At 37.4% G+C, this 26,065-nt stretch overlaps 1 protein-coding gene across 24 annotated transcripts in view; it reads right to left on the reverse strand.

Moving 5' to 3' along the window:
• ANK2 (ankyrin 2) overlaps positions 1-26,065 on the reverse strand; it is a 336,396-nt gene that overhangs the window by 31,110 nt on the left and 279,221 nt on the right. For 14 of the 24 annotated variants that reach the window (XM_082759095.1, XM_082759108.1, XM_082759097.1 and 11 more), the window contains 8 exons: positions 25,792-25,895; positions 21,595-21,630; positions 14,895-15,119; positions 11,738-11,892; positions 10,611-10,822; positions 9,677-9,881; positions 7,805-7,901; positions 3,090-3,318 (listed from right to left, as the gene is read on the reverse strand). In XM_082759095.1, coding sequence (XP_082615221.1) covers positions 3,090-3,318; positions 7,805-7,901; positions 9,677-9,881; positions 10,611-10,822; positions 11,738-11,892; positions 14,895-15,119; positions 21,595-21,630; positions 25,792-25,895 — 1,263 coding nt within the window. The remainder of the gene's footprint in view (positions 1-3,089; positions 3,319-7,804; positions 7,902-9,676; positions 9,882-10,610; positions 10,823-11,737; positions 11,893-14,894; positions 15,120-21,594; positions 21,631-25,791; positions 25,896-26,065) is intronic. The other 10 variants (XM_082759087.1, XM_082759101.1, XM_082759100.1 and 7 more) reach the window with 1 other exon arrangement.

Raw genomic sequence — 26,065 nt, forward strand, 5'->3', positions numbered from 1 at the left:
CAACAATTAATCACAGTCATGGGATTAGGATTCTTCAGCATAAATCTACAGTAGTTTAGATCAATTTCTTACATTTCTAGGACTTGACTTGTCAACATTTGCAACGTTTGTTATAAACAGTCACCTAAAATCTGTGGAAACATTTCAGACTATTAAATTCTAACTGGAATATATTGTTAATTCGGTAACAATACCGTGACACTATAAATGACAGAATGAGCATTTGGTGTTGTGAATCTGTGCAAATTATCATTTTAAATATATTTTTATTTTTAATTGGATTAAATTTTAGCATACTTTACTAACCTGGGCTCATCACAATAGCCAAAAAAACCATTTTCATCAGCATTCAAAGCAGAAAGCCTAGATTTGAATGGTAGGATAATAAGCGTGTTTGTAAATATCATTAAGTTGCACAGGACATTCCTAAACAATGCAAAAACTTTCTAAATTAAACTACCTATGAGTTTAATCAACTTACAACAGCCTGTTGCAGCAGGTAAAGACAGTGTATGTGTCGTGGTTTAACCCGGCTGGCAGCTAAACACCACGCAGCCGTTCGCTCACCCTCCCCCCTCCCTCTCTGGCATGGGGGAGAGAAATGGAAAGTGAAGCCCGTGAGTTGAGATAAAGACAGTTTAATAAGACAGGAAAATAACAACAACAACAACAACAACAACAATAATAATAATAATAATAATAATACAATGATGATAATAGTACTACTACTACTAATGTGTACAAACAAGTGATGCACAATGCAATTGCTCACCACCCGCTGACCGATGCCCAGCCTAACCCCGAGCAGTCCAGCCCCCCTCCCCCCGGCTAGCCACCCCTATATATTGTTTAGCATGACCCCAGATGGTATGGAATACCCCTTTGGCTAGTTTGGGTCACCTGTCCTGGGTCTGTCCCCTCCCAGCTCTTACTGCACCCCCAGCCTGCCTGTTGGCAGGACAGAGCAAGAAGCTGAGATGTCCTTGGCTTGGTGTAAGCACTGCTCTGCAACAATTAAAACACCGGGGTGTTATCAGCACTCTTCTCATCCTAAGCCAAAACACAGCCTTCTACCAGCCACTAGGAAGAAAATAAACCCTGTTCTAACTGAAACCAGGACAATATGTTAGCAGATTCTTTTCACTTTGACTGGATTTGGGAAGGTCTACAGCTTTTGAAAGTCGGGCTTGAAGCAAACAAAATGCCCATATAATGATACTGCTTACATCTTTGGATTGCTATTTGTGTGGCCACTCCACATGTTTAAATCTCCTCTTACCAATTTTGGAGCCGTTCCCTTCAAATCACCAGTACATTAATATCTTGTCATTAGTTACCAGAAATTCAGCCTTGCCATTCAGTTTTATGAGCCCATATTTTACCTAGGTGCTCTGCACAACAAATGCCTGTCAGAGGTCCAGGAACAGTGAGAACAAATATTTTTAAAGGTGGGGTTCAGTCGTGGAAAAAGAACACCATACGAAGACCATACTACTGAGAAGAAGAATATGCCATTAATGTACTTAATGCATTTCCAATTTGTCACTTCTTCTGAGGAAGCTGACAGATACAGAGGCAGGCAGTTTGTTGGGTCCCATACAGAAAAACCTTTGCCTGTTCTGCAACAGACATGATTTTTTTTGTTAAGCAGCATAACCTCTTTGTAGCAAATATGCTGATAAAATATGACTACTGCTGACTGCCATTTTGGTTAGTAATATGCTTTTATGGAGTTATCAGAAGTTGAAAATTCCTATCCTTTATGTCTTTGATTTTCGCCCCTTATAACACCCAGGTAGTATCAGGCTCAGGAAATGTAACTGTTCAGGAAAGCACACCACTCCAAAACTCACCTTTATGTAGATATTCCTCTAAGAGGAAGTTACTGGAATAACTAAGAAATTCAAGTTATCTCCCAACAGTTTGTTACAGAGCTAATTAAAATTTATGTAATCAATGCTGACCATCAGAGAAAAATACCTCAATGTACTTGGACTAAACTCAGGACTAGCCCACATCCATAGACCTTAGTTTTGAGCTACCTGAGGCAAAAAGTCCATTTAAAATACCTATCAGCTATACCTATCAGCTCACTTTTAAAGTGATTTACTTCAGTCTTGGGTCCTGTGCACCTAAAACCCTAACCAAGCTCTACAGCTACGCACAATTCTTACAAGCTATAGTGTTTTGTTTTTTGTTTGTTTCTTTAAAATAAAAGCCATACAAAATGCCTCTCCTCCTTCTTGTAGAACTAGCAATCTCAAAATGTTGGTGTTGCTTCCCCACGTAAAAGTAGATTTCATAATAGTTAGTTGGAAGATGCTGCTCTAATTTTCAATCTTTGAATTAAAGAAATACTGGCCCTGACACCAGAGAAAAGCAGGACAAAGAATAAGAAACTGCTGGACTAAATGGTAATGCCTGACTTCATTTTACTACGCAATTTCCTAGCATAAAATCAGTCCAGCTTCTAAGTGTAACTGTTTAACAGGTCCACCATAAAAAGGCAACTTGGGAAAACAAATTTTTTCAGTGCAGTTTTGTCCTATAGATCTTCTAAGTAAGTCTTAAGTCTATAACAGAGAGCTCAGACTGAACCAGCTCACTCCTGTATTTACTCTCCCCTTGCATCCAGTTTAATGTTCCAGTTACCTCTTTTTTTAATTTGCTGAGGACTTCCCTGAGAACACACTGGATGTCCCCTTAAAATGCCAGTGATGCTATGGAGATGCTATGGAGAAAGCAAAAGATGCAGTTTTTCCAAAGGGACTCCCTTTCTAACATCAGCTAACCAGATGACCAAAAGACCCAAATGTAGACAACTGAATATAGATAACCTTCCAGCTAGCCCTGTGGACTATCAGGTCAGTAATGGCCCACTGCAAATAGGATTTGGTCACTCATATCTGGCAGTTCCTGTTAACTTGCATCTGCCTAAAGGCAAAGCTTGCATCTTACCATGATGCGTGATACTGCATTTGTTGGCCCTTTTACTTTTCACTCCTTGTAGCAGGCAGTAGGCAGAAAACAGCAGCTTAAAAGCAGACATTAGAAAATGGAGAAAAGTGTTTAAGATTCTTGTACAGTACCTCTACATCTCTGCTTCTGGCCACTTCAGCAAAATTTTCTTGTTGTTCTAGAGTTTTATCCACCTTGTCGTCTGTCATGCAAAAACATCTTAACCGTGCTTCAATGGGATCATGTGATTTGGCAAACACCACAAATTTGGCCATGTAGGGGACACAGATAATCTCTCTGTACACTTGGGAAGCAAAAGTAACAGATTCTTGTGTCTGTCGACAGTCTATCAACCAAAATCTGTAAGTTAAAATGAAAAGTTGGATAATCAATGCAAAGATTTAAACAACATAATTACATAGTTTCCACCATTGTGGCATTAGCTGGCAACCAGACCAATTGAAGAAAAGAAAAATAGCTACCATTTGGGAAGAATAGCTTAGGAGTGCTGGCAGAAGCCCTCCTCTGCTTTAGGAGCATGAAGCAAATTCAACAGCAAAAGCTTTTGTACCAGAACTTATGCTCCAAAATATCAGATGCAGACTTTTCATAGGATCTCCTGCTGCACAAATGCCAGGCCGTTGTTTGTGTTTCTGGTATGATCTCACTCACTTGGAAGCTTATTTGCTTCCAGTTACATGACTGGCTTTTAAACACTCTGAAGATTTAAATGCATGAACCTGCTTGTATTCTTATGTTTATAAAATATCTTACATTTAAAAATATGTTTATAATAGTTAAACAATTATAGATGGCTTACTGAGATCTGGGGATTTATCACAGTATCCAATAAATATTTCTGTTCCTTTATTCAAAAGTAGGCTATGGCCTCAACTTTGTTTTCATTGGAATTTTTTCTTTATAGTAAGAATATGTGATCAACCTTTTGGCTTTTTTAATTTTACCAAGAACTGAATATTTTCTAGACTAAGCTTGGTGGTCTCTGCTTTCCATCACTTTCAACAGTTTCTGGTGATACGTTTGAAATGGTGATTGATCAGATCATCAGGTCTAGAGACATCCAAAATATCTCTGAAGTTGTCTTTACTTACTTATCTGGTCATTCCTTGAATTCTAAGCAGAAAGTAAGTAGGGAAGGGTGTACTCCAAGCACACAGTTCAGATATCCCCTTAAATGTAAGTTTCAATAGGTGTCTTTCATCCAGAGGAATAAATACACTATCTTTTTGGCAGCTGGTTGCTGCTAAACATCTGATGATGCACAAGAGACTCATGTCTCATAAAAAATCTTAGTAAAATTGCTTACATCTAACTAGTCAAATGCCAATCCTGTCATGTCTCTTCCAGGCTATAACTGCATCATTAAACTACAGAGTAAGCAATTTCAGCCTTTTATTTTTAGCCCCCTTATATTTTCCTAGACATTGTATAATTTCCTGTTAAGCACTGGATCTGTCAGTATGCTGCACCTGGGTGTTACTGATTTGTGTACAATTTTTTTTGCCCAGTAGGGACGTGGTGAAAGTTTCCTGAATTTTTAATGATGAGGAGCAGGAGACTGAAGTGATTTTGGCATGAGTAGCTAATGCTTCAGTCTGTTCTAGAACCTCCACCTCTCACAGCTGAAATGTTAACATGTTTTGCCTAAAACATTTGCTTTTTTCCTACTAGGTAGCCTGAAATGTCCTACTGATTCAAAATCAGAAATGCTTCTTATGTGAATTCTGTCAGAGACTTAACTTTGATTTTGTGCAGTTTTGGGGGGGCATACTGAAGAACGGGGATATATACACTTATTTCTATACTTAAGCACAATTATATTTTGAAGACACGCAAAGCAGGTATATCCGAATCTGATTGCTACTACACCCTTGCTTCATAGAGGCTGTGATCACCACTGACTCACTTTGTATTAGGGCTTCTAGCATTCAATTTAATGATGATTTCTTTCTAGAATATACATTGTATCTTCCACGCTGATGGCCCCCAGTCTGTGACTCTGCACCACAAGTCATATGTGAAGGGATTCAAAGCAACAGGCAAATGCTACTAGAATAAATAACTGCATCTCCATAGGGTGAGTACTTCCTACTGCTACTACATGTGAATCGCAACAAACAACCTCAGTACAAACTTACAAATGTACAAAGTTATCAAAGACATACACCACGGATGTGCAATTCATGTCTGGAACTTCAGCCTCCAGAGCAGCTCCCCTCCTCCTCACTGTAAGCTACAGGAACTTTATCCTTTCTTTGGGCCATTCAGGCCAGGATGGCATTGCCCAGTAATAAAAAAATTATAGGATTTCCCTATACCCTTTTAAAGACAACTGAATTGTTCTTTTGTAAAGATAACAACTTTCACTTAACATAAGCTTTATAATCTATAATTCTAATACTTCCATTTTCTAGTCCCAAAACATACGAGCAGAAATGTACCAAACATTTTGCAATGAGTAACATGTATTGCCTTCTTTCTCAGATATCATTTCATTTAGTTTCTCTCTGGAGCTGATGACATTTCATTTACATAAAATTCTTCATGTGGGTGGAAAGTATGGCTGAGTTTGACACCCGTAGGATGAAGAAGGAAGTCATGAGAGGTCGAAGACACCTCAGAAGCTGCAGAAGCTGATATAATCTACAGGGGGCTTATTACTTACTGTAGATTACATGGTATTATAACCCACAACACATACCTTTCAAGTGTGATTTTTCTGGTCTTACTCATCCTTCGGTTGAATAATAGTGAGCATCATTCTGTGCTTATCTTTGGAACATTTAACAAACAGGCTGGTTGAAAAACAGAGGCTGATGACGTTTGAAGAGAGAAAGCATGTTTGGTACATAAAGGTTGTGCATACTGATACTTTACTTCTAGTGTGTGGAAGAATTATACTCTGCTGGCCTCAAACCGGAGAGGCTATATCCTCTAAGAAATCACCATATGCTCAAATGATTTTCTTCCATACACCAGGGACTGAAAAGCCAAAACAGATACTAAATTTAAAAATAAAAAAAAAAAAAAGCAGCTCAGGAAATGGAAAACATCCATTCCTCAAAGTCTGCAGTTTAATTCACATGTATTTTAGACAAAAGTATCTGTTTCCCAAGCTCATTTTGGATAGAATTAGTCTTATGAATGGGAAAATAGTTGTGCGTCTAACAATTTAATTAAACATAAGTTATTGTGAATAGCAGGCATCAGCTGATTCTCAGCAGAGCACAAGGCTAAAATGACAGATGCACTTTTAGACCAGGGTACAAGTGAAGAAATTCAAGTTAAATTGTCCTTCAGCAAAGATGGTAATTCTCTGACTTTAAATACATGAAAAAATCCCATTTTCTAACTTTAACAGCATTTAAAATCATGTTTGGGTTAAGTACTCTGTTGAACACTTAGCTAGATAACAAAGAAGAGGTGAAACTCATTAAAATCTCTAAATGGGACCCAGCTTACTTAATTGCAATAGTAATCAATTGAAAAGCCATCATGGGGATTAGGAAATATCCACCACTAATATTTATACTGGGCCGTAGTTCAATAAACTATCACCCTCATTCCAGCTATAGTTCACGTGCAGTCCTGCTGGGGACTTCACAGTTTTAGAGATTTTGACGTCTCAGACTTTGCATCCAGTCTCCACGCTTGGCTCTTAAATTAATCTGTAATTTCTCCCTTTAAACGAGCACTGCAGGTAGCAGATGAAAGCTAAAACACACTTGAACGTCTCCCTCTAGTGGCCATTGTTAGTAAAGAAAAAGGGACTGAAAAACAGGAAATGCACATCAGCAAAGCATTCAACTTCACTGGAAGTCAGCTCTAAACTGGCAAAGTATTGAAAAATAGTATTTTATTTCTCCTAGTGGAGTGCTGGAGATGAACTCATTTTAACATTGAATAAAGGTTTAATTAAACAACCTAATCTAATAGTAATAACTCTTAGTTATACAGTTATATAAAGTAATAACTCTCCCCCTAATGTTTGCACTGAAGGAAATTCATTTAAATTCATGGCATAGTCACATTTCCAAAGTTATCCAAGATTTTTATAATTGTTTATGAGACTATGAGCCCTAAATTTAAAACTTTCCAGGTCTTGGTCTTAATCCTCTGTCACAGAGATTGAGATTTTTGTGCATTTCTGTGATATAAATCATCAATAGAACAGAAACTCATATATTTTTTAAACAAAAATCTGTTTGTCAGTTACCAGAAAGACAGCAGTTCAATCTCATCACAAGAACAGATGGTTAGAAGAGATTCTACATAATCACAATTTGGTACACCTACAGAACTTTCGGCTTGGTTTCTCATTTGTTGGATATTCTGAAAGTAACATCTTTTATAAGATGCATAATGAGCTACCCAAATAAGGGATTTCCGTGGAAATTTTCATATTTCTGCATCTGAGGAGTAGGGGTAATCAAAACGAAACCAGGTTTTTCTAATTACCTGAAAATTGAACTGTCCCTCAGATTACTATTTCAGAAAAATGAATACATCATTAAGTAATTTCTGGGAACACGGCAGGCACTAACTGCAGAGGAGTAATGGCTGAGATGGAAATGACAAAAGCATAAGATTCATTCAGTTGGTAAGGGCTTTACAGCTCTCACACATCCTCTGTCTGGGCTAGGAGGCTCAGAGCTTCCAAAATACTTGGCCAATAGATTCACAGCACAAACAAAGCACCTATATTCCTTCCACCATTAACTGAAATAGTTTAAAGGAAACACTTGTAAAACAAATTCATATAGCGAAAAAAAGGACAGGCACTTGAAAGTAACACTGTAAAACTTGTGTTTTGTTTTATAGGTACCTGGCAGACACATTTGTCGTGAAGGAAACACATTCATTAACAAACGTGAGTGGTGTTGTTCCAGTGATGTCTTCCCATTGGGCAGGGGTGGTTCCTCCTGAAATAACAGTAATTTAAAAAGAATTACAAACAGGCAATTTCCCAATCTTCTTGCTTCTAAGTAATATTTTACATTTTTCTGAACTGTTGTTATGAAACTAGCAATTATCTCAGACATGCCTTCTCCTTTGGTCCATGTTATTCCGCTAGTAAGATAGTTAGTTTCCCCTGATAAAAGAAATCATCCGCATACAAATGATTTTCAAACAATGAGCAGCCGTAGCACAGGTTTATAAATGGTAAAGAGGCTAGAATTTTGGGAGGTAAGATGTTTTTTTCTGTAGTTTTCATGTATGCATGGCAAAATTAGCCCAGGTACAGTGCACTGAAATCAGTATTGTTATTTGGGAGACAATAATATTGTTACTAATAGTAACAACTACAATATGTGATTTCTATAATCTAATTCCTTTTCAAATAGTTCAGAAAGACTCTAGTCCAGTATGTACATAACCAGGAAATTTCTTTTGCACATTCCAATTAAAGTCTATTGAGCAATCTGTGTCTGACAGCTCCTGGGAAGATCCTGCAGTTGAAATTTGCACATTGGTATCTTGCTGTACAATTGATAGACTTCTGGATTCCTATCAGCCTATTAAATGTTTTGGCCTTGTTTAACTCTGATGTTGCCAGCTTCCTATTTGACCTATGCTACTGAAAGTCTGTCAAGCCTGCAGACGTTCTAGGGTGAATGATGGGGACTTAGACTATGTTTTCAAGTTTTTCAGTATCCTTCCCTGCCTCACCTTTTGGTGAGGAATGTCACGTTAATTCCAGTTAGTTTAAAATCAGAATGAGCTTACAGAAAACAGAAATTCCAACAGCAGTTACAGCTATTTATAAAATGTAAGTATTAAATGAAAAACTATGGGTAACCAGCCAGTAAGAATGTCTGTCCCCCCTCTCATATACAGCTGATTTGTTAGATATCCATATGACCATATAGCAGAGTCTTTACACAAACCTTAGAACAAGTTGTATACACTGAAGAGCACTAGTTTCCAGGAAATAACCTCCTTTCTCCTGTTGGTGAAGCATTCTTGTAACCAAGTTCATGTTTAAAGTTTCTGGGAGAATCTTTACTGATTTACTGTTTATCCATGGCATTTATTCAAATTCCTCTTTAATATTAGAGACTATTCTCTATTTAAATAATCTTGTTTCACTTTCTTGGAAATGCAAATACTTCTTTGTTGACCAGATATCAGTTAATTAATACCTTTGTATCAAATTGTAAAAGCACCTGCTCGCTGTAATGACTCACTACCACATCTTAGTGCATAATGTATCTTAAATGGGGTTGATATTTGAAATCAGTTTGAAAATTGACAAAGATACTTGATGGTAAATTTTAAGCAGAATGAAAGCATGCAGCTAATTACTGCCTGTTGCCTGAAACCAAATACGGCCTTAATCACTTTGGAGTTACAGTAAGTTTAAATTGTTTAACCCCAATATTTTTTCTATGAAGCATATTTTAACCTTATGTCTATATTGCACTTACTCTGCTAGGCAGAGGTTATGCTGGTACTCAAGAAATGGAAACTCTAAGTGAAATGCCAACACCCAACCACCAAAATCTACAATTATTGTAACATGTTTCTTGTTAGCCCAAGTTACAAATGATATTTCTGATAGAAATGGATTGATTGGAAAGCAGTTTCACTTTTCACCAAACTTTCCATGTGTGTAATCAGTTCAATCTATTTATTTAGCCCATGGTGACTGACAATATCAAGATGCACATAAAAAGCTTTAGTATTTGTATCCTACCTGTTATGCTGCACAGTAACCTTAAAGTTGGAGTGTCACCTCCATAACCATTCATGATCCCATCACTGGAGGCTTTAGGGACAGGAATCGTCATCGTGATGGGTTTATGGAACTTCCTTCTTCTGGGTTCCAGCGTGACTATAGGACTGAAGGTAGCCTTGTTGCCCAAAATCTTCTTTATAAGTTCAGTATGCATAGGTTGAGCCTTTCCAAAGCAAAGGACAGCAACAGAATAGTAACTTGTAAACAGAGTATGTAAAGCACTGGGTCTATATATTGCTAGAAATACTAAAGCTCTTCCATTAAGTGGTACAATTTCTCAGGAAAATCTGCAGAGAAAAGACTGACTGCCAGTGAGCAGGGGAGATCTCCTCCTCTTCCTATTGTCTTTCCTGGTGCTCATCAGCATTAATTTATTACACTTAACCAAAAGTTAATGACTCCTTTGTGTTTTTTGTTTTGTTTTTTGCATGTGTGGTTTTGTGTTGTAGGTTTTTGTTTTTTTCTCCTTAGAACAAACTCTGGGCTGTTTTAGTAAGCTATTCAGCTATTTACAGAGGATTTCAACAATCACAGTAGCCTGACCAAGATAAGTGTTGGATGCTTTTGGCAGGTTCAGCAGGAGGTAGGAGGAGAGAAGACAGGAGGACTTACACCTCTCTCAGTTGTGGACTGCTAGGCTGGTTTACTTCATGATGACAAACTGTCCATTTGACCTAGCTATCACTGCATTTTGAATTGCTTTGAAGCCTTTCATAAAAACTATTCAAGAAATTGTTCTACGATCTACACTAATATCATCATCATCAAAATGAGGCACTTCTTCCAAGAACATACAGTTAACAGGCAAGAATCTGAATAAACTGTATAACTCTGAAGGAAAAAAAAAAAGGAAAAAAAAAAAAAAAGATGCCTTCTAACTGTTTCATTGTACCTGCAGGCCAACACGAATTCGTTTGGTTAGAGCCCCTTCTGGGAAGACTGCCTGCACTTGTGGTACCACTGTGCTGCTCAGCACACCTCCCTCGGGTCCAATAAGGTTGCTGTCCTGTTTGATCCGGGATACCACTGCAAAGTACTGAGGAAAATCTCGGGTGATGATGCGGCAGATGCGTTTCTTCTCAAGTTCCTCTGGTGTGTCAAGGACTGAGGCAAAAGAGAAGACAGTCATCAAACAAAATTTTCATAGAAGCAATTTTGTGAACTTCAAAATGCATTCCAGCTTTTCACAGCTTAACCACAACTTACAGACACATTTTGTCTAGAAATCACTGGGTAACACGAAACATCTCAACACTTTAAGCTTGGCTAAAACAAAGAAATCAAGAAAGACAGACACAGACAGACTCAGCAACTAAGTGAAGGAAGCTTAAGACATCAAACTGAAGTCAAAAACTTGCCCAAAATCAGTGGGCAAACAAGCTAAGGGATTGGACCAAGCCCCTTTCTACTTCACATTATGATTTGGAGTAGCATCAAAGAAACAAAACCTCAAATCAAAAAAAGTATCAGAGTTCGTTTTGAAGTATGCAGCTTGGCTATTTTGTTCTTCTAAAAGACAACATAATTTACAACAAATTCTGCAGATCCTAGACAGCCCAAGTCCATTCTGTTCTCTCAGAAAATGAGTATCCATGACTGACATTTCCTCCCACACATGTAACTGCTTGGAAAGGATTAGTATGATAATTGCCTTGTTTTGGAAAGATGATGTTTATCATGGAAACTTTTTGTTTAATACTGTGAAAAGAAGCAGGGGAAAAAAAAGGTTAGCATCTATTCTCAACTTCGTGACAGTAGATTTTGTTGTATTCCCACCACTCAGTAGACCATGCAAGGGAAGTAAGCACAAGTACACAGTGCTTCTGCTGGCCTGTGTGCCAAGAAAATTATATACTCCAGTATGACTGAAGTGAAGAAGTATCTGAAGAATGCAGTGTCAGAAGTTCTCAAGGTGGACTAAACATGATGTGCTAAACAGAAAAAAAATGGTAAAATGTTGTTGGCCCCAGTTATAGGAGTACTGCAGGAGCAAAGAAAGGAATATATCACGCTTGATACCTTCATCCATTCCATTCAAGATTTCATTCAGTTCATCCTCAGTGTATTCACAGAAATGTTCCTTCCAGCTGTCCCCATTCTCACTGCGCAGGATCACCAGCTCTCTCTCTTTCCCACGCAGAGCAGCAAAATGGGGAATCTCCACAATCACAGGCCTGGCACAGCAACACAGCGCATTAAATGCACACAGGAGAAAGGAAGAAACAGGATTAACAGCAACTCTACTCAGTCTGCTACAAAGTGACCTGGGATTCTACCTATTCTCTGGAATACTTTGGCATAATCCTAAACTACTAGATCACTAACACACATTCGATTTTTACAGGGACACAGTAAATGCTGAAAGACAGATTTAAAAAGTGCATTCACCTCTTTCCACAGTGTGAATGGTATTTGGTAAGATAATAGGGATAAGTAGAAATTTGAGAATTGTTTTTCAAATTCATTTCAAAACTCATGCTTGATTTAATTGTCACTACTGTCTGGGTTAACCTGCGCAACTTCATTTCAAAGAGAATCTACTGTAATGCACATCGATGGTAGAACAAATTCTGATCTCACTTATACTAGTGCAAATCAGAGTAATTTCATTGCAATCAGCGGGCGATTGTGTCCTGTGCCAATTTTACTTCATGGTAGTTCTATATATTCCAATGAATTTATTCTGATTTTACACTCTAGGAGAAATAAGGGAGGTCTGAGAAGAACATCTGGGTTTCTATTTATGTATAGGAGATAAGAATTTGCCTTGTCTAACAAGCGGATGTAAATAGATGTATCAATGTATGTGTGTATATATATACATATAAATATACACACATGTGTACATACAATATATCTATATTTATATACACATAGAAATGCGTACTCTTGGGAACAGAACAGAAAATATATATATATTTGTACATACACTTCTCTAATTAGAATACTCACATAGGTTACCATATAAATAGTAAATGTCACATGTTCTATTATACTGGTGGTATCCAACATGTATCTAATTGATTATTTAGTCCTTGATACAAAAAAAAAAAAGTCTTAAATTTTACAGTAGATTCCTTTTTTTTTCTCCCAATCCAGGTTGCTTTGCTACAGACATCAAGCACATAACCAGGAAGATCTCATGCCAAAACAAAAACGAAGGCCACAGTACTTTAAGAAAAAGATACAGACATACCACCAAAACAAAACCACATACCACAAGAGTTGAAAAATGGTCCACTACAGGTTAGGTATACAAAATTTCAAATCATAGAAAGGGACAATATCATGGGCATAATGACACAAAAAAATCATATTGCAGAAGGAGGAGAAGAATGGGGAGGTCAGCATCCATCAATTTGTTTCAAGTCTCTCCTACCCAAGGAATTTGGTCCCAGGAGGCCCCAGCTGAAGGATTCGGCTGACCAAGCTTTCTCCCTCATTAAGTGGGGGAGGAGCCGTAGGCAGATGAAGTTTACTGAGTACATCCAAAGCAGCAGTGAAAGAAAGAACATAAATAAACTTTATGTATTTTTTTGCCAGAATGCCAGTGCCACTGTCTGGTCCACAGAGTGGAATTAGGCTGTACACTGAATAAGGTTCCACCTAGTGATGACAATTTGGTGATCAAAATCAACAAAGTGAGTTTCATTAATGTAGGATCTCTCCTTGCTCTAGGAAGACGATGGGAATTTTGGCAGTGAACTCAATGGGAACAGGACTTGTAACTCAGAATGCATCTCTGCAATCAGTACAGTCATTTTCTGATTTCACTGCCAGTACAACACCTAGGAAAATGCTCACAGGAAGGGTATACCTCCTCTGAGCTCTGAGAAAGAACATCACTGATATATCCTAGTCTTTCAGATGAGATGTGCTCATTAGATAGAAAAACCATTGATAAGAAAGTAGAAGAGATACTCAAGGCCATATTCCGTGTGGGAAGACTGAATGTGACAGCATAATATTTCTGTTTTGAAATTCTTCTTCATTTCTTTTGACTTCTTTCTACCTCTCTTAAAAACTGACCAAGGAGCAAAATGAGTAAGTGATACAAAGCATCTGATTAGCCAGCTGGCTTGCTGTTATTTGTGATATTAAGAGGTATCCTATCTGACAAAAGGAATGGTTGGCTTGCTCTTCACATCACTTTGGCAGTGCTTCAGAACTGCTCTTGTTTTCTTAACAGCCTAGAGCAGCAGTGAGGGAGCCAAACCATGCCTTGGATACGTTCTCCATTCAAGCCATATATAAAAGCAGTGTGCAGTTAAAACCCACTAACCAACTTTTTTCAACTCCCTGAACTCAATACTTCAGAAAAAGCACTAACAATGACAGTGACTCCATGACTGCCTGCTATGGTAGCATTTTCAAGCAACTGATTTGTTCTGAAATTAAACTATTGCAGTTTACAGGGTCACTTTTTTCAATTTCTGAGTGAAGGTATTTACAGTCATAGAAGAGGTTCCTTCAGTCATCAACTTTTGGATGCCACAGTTGACAGGGAGAACAGTTGGTAAAAATTATTTTAAAAAAGGGGATAACTGCTGCTCTCAGCTGAAAACTGCTAAAACAAGGTCAGCAGCAGACACAAATCTGATCTTTCTAAGGGTTTTGCAGCATAGGACAAAACAAATGGCCCAAAATTCTCGGGTTGTCCTATTGCATATATCATCAATTAACTCAGCAATAACCCAGAAAAATCAAAAGCACTGTGCTCTCCTTAGTCCGAATTACTGATAACACAACACAAGCGTCTCAAATAAGCAGCTATAACTTGTGTTGACTATGTAGCAGGCTTTACCTTTGGGCTTTAGATCAGTGCTGTGCTATTCACACCTTATATGCAGACTATTTAAATATAGTATGAATGGCCTTTTCTGGCTGCAAAGGGATTTTCTCACTATAATATCACAACACTGAGTAATAATGACATCCAAGGAAGCACATGAACCTTAGTGCTAGTGGTTAAAAATATCAGTTTTCAAAGGAAAAGGCATAAAAGCTTTATGAATTGCTAACTAACAAATGATTTGGATTTCACACAGCCAGTCTGTTACTTTGTTACAAGCATCTTTTTCTGTTCAAATCTCCAGAAAGGAACCATTTCAGTGCAACTTGCAAACAGATGGGAACATACCGAATGCTTTCCTTTAGGCCCCATGGCACCCCTTACCCAAGGAACTGAGCACCGGACGGTCCGACTTCAATCAGGCGGCTGGCCAGACCTTCACCTTCCACCATGGGAGGCATGGTGGCCAGTCGGTGGCGTTTCACCAGCCGGCAGGTCACACGTGTTGGAGCAGTGCATTTCCGTGGAGGAATAATAATTCGTAGTCCATTATGTCTGCAACCTCGCATGGCACCCCCACGAGCATCCACCATGAAACTAACTAGGAAGCTGGAAAATCAGGGGGAAAATATTAGATGGAGAAGCAGACTGACATTCCTTTGGTTATGTTTCACGGATGTAACAAACTACAAATAGACATACAGCTCTTTCTCATGACGTATGATTAGAAAAAGCCTTTCTCCCATGTGAAGCATTACAGAATCACAGGATCTACTAGGTTGGAAGAGACCTCCAAGATTACCGAGTCCAACCTCTGACCTAACACTAGCAAGTCGATCATTTATTAATTAAACTGACAGCTGCCATCTAAGAGTTCATCACAGAACTAGTTTTACTTTACAGTGCTGCTGTTGGTAGGAATACCAGCAGTCACTCATAGATGTGTGTTTGTGTGCACACCATATACATATTGGACAAAGTTAACTGCAAATACCTCTACTCTGTACCTGTGAGCATCTGTAATGTTAAGTTGGCACTCTTCAAATATTTTACAAAACTAATATATCTTAAAATGATTTGCAGCTCAATGATATAAAGCCAATTCTGATTGAAGGGGTGTTTTTTTGTTTTTGTTTTTTAGGTTATCTATGTAATTTTCTAGTTATTTGATAAACTTTTTTTTTTAAAAAAAAAGCTCATTAAAAAAACAGATTTCATTCTTGAGCATGTGGACACAGCTCTTACTGAATCACTGAAGCTATCACCAATTTATGTCAAAAATCTCCAGCTTTAATATTAATCTCTCAAAGAACTTTTCCCTTTATAATAAGACTGTTGAAAGAATTATTTTAATGCAGGAAGAAAAAAAAAAACTACAAAAAAGTGACTGTTTCACACTAAGGTTAGAGACTTCACTTTTTTCCTTACCCTTTGCAACAGATTATGAAAAAAAAATTGGTTAGGAAATTACAAATGGATTAGGAGAAAATAGTGGTGGGTGAGTAGAACCAATAGAAATCCTTGATTTATTAAAGAAATCTTTCATGTCATTAAAGAAAGACTTTTTTTTTTGGGTTTTATTTCTTTACGAGACAAGCTGATAACTCAACATCTCATCATAGTTTGAAGACAAATTTTGGATTTGGGTGAGCTGACAATAGCTAGTCATTATATAGGAGGTTTACTTATGGATTTTTGTCTTTCTGTGTTATTTTGCACAGCAGTGCAATGTCCCAGTGGAAAACTTACAGATGCAGAAAGCCAGCTACAGGGAACTCTCCTAGCACAAGGTAAATTATTTTGTGTATATCTTATTTATATCTTTTTCTTTAAAAGGGAGAAAAACATTTCACAGAATTTCTTATAGGCTGAACTTTTTATAGTTCCCTATATAGCCAACAGGTAGCTTTGGAAAGATTTGCTCCAAAGATTAGGGATATTCTTGGGAAAGGTACAGAACTATTTCAATTTTTTTTATTGGTTTATGACTTAGGATCATGCCTGATGTGGGATGGGAATGTCAGGTTGCTGGAAGTGAAAATAAGTGCAGATGAGACAGAACGGTATCAGGCCTACTTCTAGCCACTAAAATAGAATCATCACAGGGGGAGTCGCAGAAATGCTACTGAAGGACCTGCAATAGAGAAAAGCCCTTATAACGTGAGTTACAAATACAGGTATTTTTCCACTGTCCCCTTGACCGTTCTGTGCAACAAATATTGCGTCCGTTCAGTACCCACACAGCTACAAATAACTCCACATGCTGTAAAACACAACACTCAACACACCGTGCAAGTCAGAGAAATGGATGAGGGAGCCACAAGCGCCAGTCAGAAGCACACCATGCACCAGGGATGCCAGTCTTTCTCACACATGCAGTCTCCTACTCTACTGCCATTCATATACCTCTAGGTTTTGTTTAGTGTAAAAGTCTGGGTAGTACAACCATTATCTCATTCCTTAGAGGTTGGTGTTTCTGTGGTTTTAACAGGGGGGAAAAGAAAGAAAATGAAAACATTTTACAGCTTTGATTCTCCGGGGATGAATTTATAAAAAATGGGAGCTTCCTTCACAAAATACATACTATACATTTTAAAGCACAGAGGAAAGAAGAGCTTTAAGAGATACTAAATGCTCAATTGTTTCAATAATGCTCCTTTAACGGTATGAAGTAGTGTTATCAAAGTGTTTCTGAATTATGTTTCAGAGAATCGGCCCAAGCCTCTGTTATGATGCGTGCTTTAGAGGCAGTTAGTAACAGTGAGTTCTTGAAGAAGAGTTTCACATTTTGGTGCAAACACTGTGAGCAACAGAATTACTACCCCCATAATTACCACAAGCTGATGAGTGCACTTACTGAATAAAATTAGCAATCACATTGTTCGTTGTGTAAGCTGTCACGAATACAATGTTTATGATTCATTTATTTTTCATTGTTGACGTAATACTCAAGATTGCGTACTTCAACAGGATCATCTTCTTTTCCTGCCCATCACTGAAAATACTAGTGCTAGTTCATCTGTCTGTCTTATATCCGCCTTAGCGTATCTCCCCGTGTGTCTCGGCAGTGCCAAGAACACCGTCAACTGCTAGAAGAATACCTACACACAAAAGGTAAGGGTCAAATCAAAAAATCTTTCCTCTGATCACAACAATGGGTGCTGTTGCTTTTAATATGGTGCTTTTTCTCTGTACGGTAATTCCTTTCAGACTAAAGATGAACAGGGTGCCTTCTCAGAAAGCACACATTACACAGTTCAGATAATCACCCCTGTTGTGTATAGCCACGGTAAATGCAGAATCAGGAGTAACCTTTGATTTTGACCACCTGTAAGAACCTGTATCTCACCTGACACGCAGCAACACTGTGTCCCCACACCTGCAGTTTGCAGAGTCTAATACAGACCAACTAAAATTTTAACATGGCATTTCTCTCTCTAAACTTAAGAGTTTACCTCTTAATTATGATAGCAGTGTGTGTTCAGGCGTTAATTAAAGTTGTAACTTTCTTTCATTTTAAGTTTACTGAAGGTGTCTGGCAGCCAAACCATGTCAGGGCAAGGTCTGTCAGTCAGCTATCACTGACACCAACCAGTGCTCCAAAGAGTCCAACAGGCAAAGATAAGTATCACTGAAAGGTGGACACAACAATAGGACATCACCATTCACTGTAGAAACAGCTGTTTCTATCATAAAGATCTAATTTATTAACTAAGTAACAAGATAAAATCTGGAAAACAAGGAGTGTTCATTACAGTATACACCAAAAAATAAACCTGTTCCCTCTCCCTGAAACAGCCTCCCAGGTGAAATGAGAGATTTCTGAAGGGTTCTGACTTCTGGCTAAGTGTGAAATGCTAGATAGTAAATTCAGGCAAACACAGCCTAGTACGAGGGTAGCAGAGAAAGAATAGTGCCAGTTATCATACTAAATATGGAGGAGCTGGTTCTCAAAAAGAAGCTACACACTACTGAGAAAGTTAAGGAGAACTAATTCTGGAGAACTAGGAAGGGCTAGCATTAACAAAAAGAAAGAAACCAAAGGGGAAAAAGTTCCCAGCTCTGAGCTGTAGCATGAGAGTCTGTAAGGACAGTACATAGATGCAGGATTTCTAGAGCTGATATGGAGTGTGGAAATACGTTAATTTTCACCATACCATCCTAATTATTTCCCAATCTTTTGCCACATTTGTTTTCTCATCCACTTATTTAATCTAATTATTTTTATCCATTTCTTCAAATCAGCACAATTCATATTGGTTTGGGTATTTATATGGAAGAGTCAATAAAATAATTTATAACAAAGTATTTTCTGAAACACAGCAGCCTCCTTTATTGCTTTTTTTGCTATAAAACAGAGCTACAAGACGGTGACATTACTCTTCCAGGACTAGAAAATCTTTGATTTTCTGAAGGACTGTGTATATCACTATGTAAATAATTCATACAAAACTAAGGGATATTATAAAACTTGCTTTCTGAAACATGCCCTTAGGAAAGTGAAAAAATTGTTTGACTAATATAAAGGAAATTTAAAATTCAGATTAATTATTTGATACGTACTGCTTGTATGTGAATAGCCCTAACATATATATCATCTAATAGCTACAGACTGGGGAAGCATCCCTCTTTAGCACTAACTTTGGATTATTTTGGCAACCCACTGCAAGAAATTAAATTTTAACTTAAGTGATGATTCAAAATCAAAGGAAATTAAAGGTTAAGGTGTCAAAGACAAAACTTGTATGGTGGGGTGACAAGGGCAACAATGAGACAAGCTTTGTCAGTACTAGGAGCCAGGGCAGCCTTTGAGTAAGTTTCCTTTTCTGACAGTTTTAAAGGTTGAGTTAGAAATGCTGCACGACACAAACACATGACATTGATGTTTATAGTCTTGCAAACTGGACTGATACTGAGCTTTCCTGAGACTTAGCAAGGCAGCAGTGAAATTACAAGGGGTTTTTATAGCAAAATCAATTAAACGGATTAGTTTATGGGAAAATATCAGGATTTAAAAAACAACAACAAAAGCAATTCTTTTCCAGAAATAAATTACAGACTGCAGGCGACTCTAAACATGCTTCTGTTAAACACATGGTCAGCAGTTAGACAAAGCATCATCTATTCTCTAATTTAGCCATACCTACCCATAAATCATGGAGGCCATTTCATTCTCTTTAATTTTAGAGCAATTATAAGCTCACCATATGAAAGGTTATTATATCAATCACCATCAGCTACAGCATACTTCTGGTTAAGGACACAAAAAAGTTCCCTACATCTTTCAGGCTGATTCCCTGCCTTCTACAGAGAGCAGAGCAAACACCAGTGGGTTTTCTCATGGCTCCACTTGAACAAAACACAAACTATGCATTGAATTCATCCACCTTCCACAGAGAAAAAAAGTTATTTCCAATAAATTTTTGGATTTCAAGTGTGATCCTGTGTTATTCCCTTTGCTGTTTTTATTGACATGGAATTAACATAGTCTTATCCTATATCTACGTTCATTTAAAAGGTAATAGCAGGATTTACAAACAAAAAAAGGATGTGTCAGCACTGGGGGGCGAAAGAAGAGAGTTGCTGTGTGATCTGTAAAGAACTGCTGTTATGTAAATAGCTTTGCAGAAGAGTCACGCTTCCAGGTAGCTGTGAACGCAAGCAGTTGGCACTCAAACGCACTTCTCATTCTGCAGAATCATTTGGAGAGCCATGCAAACCTAGCAACGTGAAGTGCCTTTCTAGAACAGGCAATAGCTCTTTTAACACACCGGTCAGAATAGGCAAAATCAATACACCGTTTCCGTGGTTAGTTCAGATGTGATTACCCTTTTAAACTAGCTAGGCAGGCACACATGCTGTCATCAGATAGCAAGGAATGATCAAAAAGCTGCAACTGGAGCACATCCATTGTAGACACATTTGAGAACATTTATGTGTTATCTTAATTTTATAAAAGCAACTGGGAAACAAGGAGATAGCAGCATTCAGTGTAAGTCGCAGTGTGAAGAAGCAGAAACAATCAGGGTGCTTCAGCCATTGCAAAGTGTGCAGCTGGAGAAGGAAACCGATAGAACATCGGAAATGAAGAGAAAGGCCTTGATCCAGCTCCCACTGAAGTCAACAGCAAGTCATTCAACTACCTCAGGGTGCTTTTGATCAGGCTGCAACTATGCCATACATAAACAGGGCAAAATACACATTCGAGGAGGACAAAAAACATGATCCTACACAAGAATCCACTAGAAATAATAACTGATGGCAGCACTCTCTTCACTGCATTAGTCAGCTACACAGAGATTGAGTAGCATCCCCTACAAATATGCTTTTGTAGTTTGGGTTTTTACTTAGCCGCTTAATAATTTTGCACAGCTGAGTATTTTAGAAATTTTACGCTTTTCTGTGGTTATGTTAAAGGAAATGAAGAAGTATCGTGCCAACAAACACCTAGTGTGCTAAGTGAAGACATTTTCCTTTGGGAAGGTCCCACTTCAGGTGCTCTGTGCAGGATGCAACGTGCCAGTGGTAGAAACAAGGTCACACACAACATGTCCTTGGTACGAAAAATTAAATATATGAGGTCAACTTTCATTTTTTCAATACAGTGCTGTTGCTATTTCCAACAGGGTAGTACTATTTCGAAAATATGGTCTAGGGAGTGAGTCTGCAACACTGTCTATAGTGACAGGTGAGAGAAAAGGCCTCCTGTAAAATGGTAGTTGAAACTAGACCTATTTACAGTGGTTTGTGTTGCATTTTTTATTGTTTGTTTTTTTTTCCTTCCTTTTTAGTAACATTAAACCACGTTACTGATCGAGAAAAAATAATGTTAAGTAAATCAAGGGTTAAAACAAGCTAGGAATGTATAGGAGGTTTGTTAAGATTGTTTGCAGTGGACCTGTAAGGAAGAGAAATAGGTCCATGCTAACTGTTATTGCTAGTCAGTCAGAGTAGATTTTTTTTTTTCTCTTGGCCAGTGTGCACTATCAAAACACTAAAGCATCCTGAAGTGAGGTAAGAGAGGAGGATAAATATGGGGTGAGAAGTGCAATATATTAAAGAAAGAAATTATGCAGAAGTTCACCTGCTGTTGTCATGATCAAGACATGGAGAAGAGCATCTGCAATAGAATAGATGATTTAACATCAAGAAAGAAAAGAAATGGGAAAAAAAAGAATGAGTTAAATGAAATACTGAAAAATAAAATAGATCTCTAAATTAAACATATGAACGTATACATATATATAGGTATTCATTACATGCAGGAAGGTAGAAGTGGGTATGGAAAATAAGCCTACACGTATCTTTGGTTACACATTGTTACCACTACTACAGCAGTAAAGCTAAAGTGATAGCTTTCTCTACATACATTCTCAAACTGGAAGTCAGATACATAAAATGTACAACTTGATTCTAAACCTTTCAGAAACAAACCACAGGTTGCTTAGTGTAGTTATCCATACATAAATGTGGACAATGATGGATCAAAAGAATGTATCAAAGGTCATTCCAGACTATTTCTGATAACTCAAGAAATCATTATTTTCTTCCAATTTCCCATCAATGTGTTCAGTCCTCCACTTTCTTCCATTTCAACATGTTTCTTGTCCTCCTTTTGTTCTGTACTGCAGAATGACAGATTTTAAACTTTCAGTTTGAGCTGTTTAGGCTCTCAGTAATGTGTCATGGCCAGTTAGTTTTCTGGTGTTGCTTGTTATCTGTATTTTCATTGCCTTTTTCTTCTATTGACATGAACAGAGATTTACTATTAATGAACCCAAACTGCAATTTTACCTTATTATGGCTTCCCAAATAAGGCTAGAACACAATTTGAAATCATTTAGACTTTCAGATTTTAGAAATGACTATCAGCTGGTAGCTGCCAGGTCCTGTTTCCATAACTATTTCTAGGAAATGAACGTCACATTGGGGAAAACAATATTATGGATTCAAAATACAACACTTGAAATACATTTTGTTTACCTTGTTAGCAAGGATCCAGTCTCCTTTTTTGCAGACAGACAGCTAAGAATGATAATTCACATTATTTGTCACAGTTCAGCTGCCAACTCCCTTGTCCTTCTCCCTTTTTCCTTGATGGAAGCAAAAACTTCCAGAAAGGAAAATTCACTAACAGCCCAACTGTTTGTCAGATGCAAATGATGAACTTGGAACATCTATTAGTCAGATATGTTAATCTCTTCCTTCATCAAATTAAATAAATGCAAACAGTATTTTTCATTAAATAGGAGTTTTACAGCAAATTAGCTGGAGAAACAGTAGAGCTGCTATGTTTCTTGCTCTGGACACAAAAGCAAGCTAATATCTGAGCATCAACTCAAAGCTCCTTGCTCTCAGTGCCATGTTTCTGCCAGTATGACAAATCTGCCTTTCTTCTTATCTACCATACCCTTAGATATATCTCAGGAAAATACTTAGAATATAATCTATGGAACTAAATCGAGAGAGTTTGTTCACCATATCGCCAGAACCCAGGTATGAGAATGGCATAATTTTGCACATAATTTATCCTTTAAAATCTTACAGTCAGCCTTATCTTTACCATTCACACTTAACCACCACGTGTGATACAGACATAGGAATATCATACTGGCAAGCAAGCCCTAAATGCTGCAAGTGGAAAGAAATCATTCAGTTCAGTGCTTGTTTTGCCTTCCAACTTAATGAAAATACTGTGTTCTTCCACAATAGGATATGAGACTAAAGCTGTGAAACATACTTACATCGATGTAGGCGTTAGTTCTGTCTCTCCTAACGCTTCAGTAGGAAATCATACATAATATCCCCTAATAATAGCAGTGATAAAACTCTACCTTAGTGGATATTTAGCATCCAAACTTCCTGGTATATCGACAGATCCTGACTTTTGCTGAATACGTAAGATGGGTTAATTTTATTAGCAGAAGCAAATCTGATTTGCTGAAAGGAAGTTTAAATGTAGGAATTTGTATTGCATATGGAACTAATCAAAAATAGGTAATTGTGTAAAAATGACCAGGAGCTGTTTATGTTGAGATTGTGGGCACCAAGAGTGTTACATTTAATGAGACAATTATTTATTTGGTTTTGAAATGGCTGCCAAAGTCTCTGACAAAAGATTTTGTCTTTTATGCCATACTGATGAAATTATTAACCTATTGAAACAACAGCTACATTTAAATTTTAAATGAATGGTTGAAACATTTTCCTTTTCTGAAATGTCACACCTAGGAGAAGTTTTGGTTAGTTATGGAAAGGTTGAAGTATGTTCCTGTGAGATACCGCACCCAGAGAACAGTTCTCCATACATTTAGCCTTTTGACTGGGGATGCCACACCATGATCCGCAGAAACACTTCCCTACAACAGGAGACCAATAAGAACTCTACAACGTGGTGTTTGCCACTGAAGTAGTGCAGGGAGAGAAGAGTGTCGATTTTTTCTCAGACTGCACAGAATACAAAATGAAGATCATCTGTGCCAAATAAATTGCTGTCCAATACTTTGCTGATGTATTACTTCATGAAAAATTCAATACATTTCCAATGTCTTCAGCAAAAACAAGGTTTTTGCTTAAAGCTACTAACAATGTTTATATAGCATTTCTTCTCAAGCACTAGGAGTCTTCTTTTATGGCAGATAAAAAGAAGATAAGAAGATAAAAATAGATTCAGGCAATATATTTTCCTAAAAAAGAGATGTAAACAAGATGCACCCCAACAGTTTATAACTCAGCCAAATCTAAGCAAGATAAAAATAAAGTGTACAGTCTTTTCCAAAGGCTGATTGTTATTATAGATTTCTTTATAACAATATTTAGCAGCAGGTTAGTTAGAATATATAAAAAGCACATAATTTGTGTTGTGCTAAATGTCACTATTTAATACAAGGCTCTACAGAGAGTTGCTTTTCTTAAATAAATCAACTATTTTTATCCTACTGATAGCATCCTGGTCAACCAAAAAAAATCTAAACCACTAATATAATTTTTTTGAATTAGAAATAAATGCTGCTCTTCTAAAAGTATTTAGTTCATACTCTGCAATAACCAGAAAGACCTACCTCTGTGTAAGTGAAAAGTCATACATCCTTTGGGAAAAGTCTGTAAACTATTTAGGGTTAGAATAAACCACCAAAACAATTTTAAAGCTTCTGTCTTGACACAGATATTAACATATATATCCTGTACAAGTCAAGCATGTTCATTTCATTTGTTAGTTTTTGAGCTCAAGAAAAGCAAATTCAAACAACACTGTCTACAGCTAAAAATCCTGCTAGCACATAACTTCTCATATAAGCCACAAATGAGTCAAATCGCAATGGCAGCTATGACCATACTGCTCCTCTTTCTGACCAGGACTGCCTGTCATTCCACATGGGACACCGGTGTTATTTTTGAAAGACACAGACTGTAAGATTTCTGCAAACAAATCTTTCATTTAGCAATGTGCAGCCATTCTGCAAACAAGATAGCTCCACAGAAATGAAATACTTTTGTATGACGTTGATTACTAATTCATCCGCACGTGCCTCGTCAAACCTGATGGCAGGACACAAGTGTAGAACTGAGTGTAAAGTATAAAATTACTTCAAACGCAGTAAGCAAGAGCGCTCAATTGCATGCACAGATTTTGAGGCCAACCATGATAAGCTTTATTAGTAAGAATTTGGCTGGGCCTGCATTTCGTCCGGTCTTACTCCATTCCAATAACTTTGCCTGAATGTAAACACTTACAGAAAGTCAAGTGTGAGAATATATGAACATTATGGCCAAATGTGTGTAAAGCACCTCATGTTTGGGTTGCTTGTCTATTACAGGCTTCATGTAATTTAAAATCCTTGTATTTTTTCTTTATCAGTAATTCTGACAAACACTAGAGTTGGTGCTTGCACAATCCACTAGCACAGGAATTAACTTGCCCTCTGAGGGTTAATTAACTCATGAGGCCCTTGGCTTCAATTATTACTAACTTTAAAAATGACTTTTTTCCATAAAATTTATACAGATGCAAGTGTGTATGCATCTTATTATCTTCTCTCTCTTGAACCTCACTGAAAGCTAACTGGCATCAGTTCACTGACTTAGATTTAATCGATTATCAGAATGTAACTGACTGTAGTAATTTATTGACAGCTCTAGGAGAAAATGAATTTATAATACATCTCCTAGTTAAGAATTAGTTGAAGCTGCTGCTACTGCTGGTATTCTCTTTCTCCCTCTTTTTTTTTTTTTTTTTTTTTTTTAATAAAATAAAAGAGATAATGCTAATTGATACACTCACCCTGAGTGAATAGGGCTGGAAGATAGAGCCACATTGTCCAAGTTTTCAGGACCCCAGCTTAAGCGATATGAATTCTTCTCAGCTTCTTTGGCCAACGTTGTTACCTTTGTAAGCAAAAAAAGCCCCGCTTTATACTACAATAAAACCAATTAATCAACCAAACAAGAAGATGCATTTTGCATAGTACTGCCTAAAGTGTTTACACTCTTCAGAAAGAAAACAAGTGAATGATAATAGCATAAGCATATTAGAGACATTACTTACTGTAACATTT

This window comes from Aythya marila (assembly GCF_965140915.1).
Source record: "Aythya marila genome assembly, chromosome: 4".
Taxonomy (NCBI): Eukaryota; Metazoa; Chordata; class Aves; order Anseriformes; family Anatidae; genus Aythya; species Aythya marila.